Source organism: Phytophthora parasitica, assembly GCF_000247585.1.
Source record: "Phytophthora parasitica INRA-310 unplaced genomic scaffold supercont2.22, whole genome shotgun sequence".
Lineage (NCBI taxonomy): Eukaryota > Oomycota > Peronosporomycetes > Peronosporales > Peronosporaceae > Phytophthora > Phytophthora nicotianae.
Window position 1 is genome coordinate 337067 of NW_008649008.1, and position 1191 is coordinate 338257.

Below are 1191 nucleotides of genomic sequence, written 5' to 3' on the forward strand. Positions count from 1 at the left end.
CCCAAGTTGATGAGCTTCTTTCGCTCACTACCGCACTGTTTGCATCGGTAGCGGCCTTCGTCGAGAGGCTCGTAGAAGTAGGCGCGGATATCATTGTTGAAGGGCATCTTCCTTGACGGCTAAAGGGAGGAAGGGGCAGCGAAAACAGCAAAATTGGCAATACGATGTATGTTTGTTGTGTGTATGGGTTGACGCGATAGTGATTAACCTTCAGATTCTTATGAAACAGTTAGTATACAGACTACAAGATGTGAATATAAGACGCCTACTCGTTCAAGCAGTACTTACGATCGCTACGAGTCTACGTTTGTAATTTGTACTGCAAACATTAGTACACTATTGTAATGAACTTCTGAAGAAATCTACAATTCTTTCTTTCGTAAAAAAAAAAAAAGATTCTAGGGTTTGTCGTAAATGCCCCGGAATCTTCCGACACCGTTTGCGACAGCTTGTCACCGTTTGTGACCGCTCGCCACCGTTATAGTTTCTATAAAACGTTTCGAGTCCCCGCTCTAATCCAAAAAATCAACTCGAACCTTCTTTACAAAACTTAAGTCAGTGTGAATGTACAGTACTATGCCGCCTGTGTATTCAAATATTATAATCTAAGCTCAAGCTTGAGACCGAAAGAAGGCCTGAATATTAGAGCTACTCGTCTTCTGTAAGCGCTCACACTTGTCGTTTTGAGTTGCATCACCACATCGCTTCCTCTTTTTCCGACATCTTTCACAAGCTGTCACTTTTGTTGGCTTCGGTAAAGCAACTGCAACCGGAACGAGGCTACTGGTAGGATTATCATCTTCAGCACGAACAAGCTTTCGAGACCGGTCTTTTTTTACTTTCAGTCGACACCTCAATGAGTTAGCATTAATATCACTGTCTGGATATTTCTCGCGAAATAATTGAATCATCTCGGTCCACTTTGTCTGGTGCTCGTGGCATGGTTGCAGCCAGATTTCGGGAGTAATTTCGGTATGTATTCGAGTTGGAATTTGGGAAGCACGAAATGTATCGCTCATGGATGGCTTTTCGGTTGTAGATTCACAAATGGTCACATTCTGAGAAGTAGTTGGAGCTGCTTTTGCACCCGAGGATGAAGATTTGAGCAATTCTGCGAGAGTAAAAACTGGAGATAGTTGAATCTCTCTACTGGTATCACTGCAAATGGGTTCAGTACTTGCCAAACCTAGT

The 1191-nt window shown here is 42.9% G+C and overlaps 1 protein-coding gene across 1 annotated transcript; it reads right to left on the reverse strand.

The window, feature by feature from the left end:
• Nucleotides 1–611: 611 nt before the first annotated feature.
• PPTG_22738 (hypothetical protein) lies at nucleotides 612–911 on the reverse strand (the record flags this gene model as incomplete). The annotated part of the gene is made up of 1 exon (XM_008905927.1): nucleotides 612–911. One exon carries the CDS (start codon nucleotides 909–911, stop codon nucleotides 612–614), a length of 300 nt encoding a protein of 99 aa, XP_008904175.1.
• Nucleotides 912–1191: the final 280 nt, after the last annotated feature.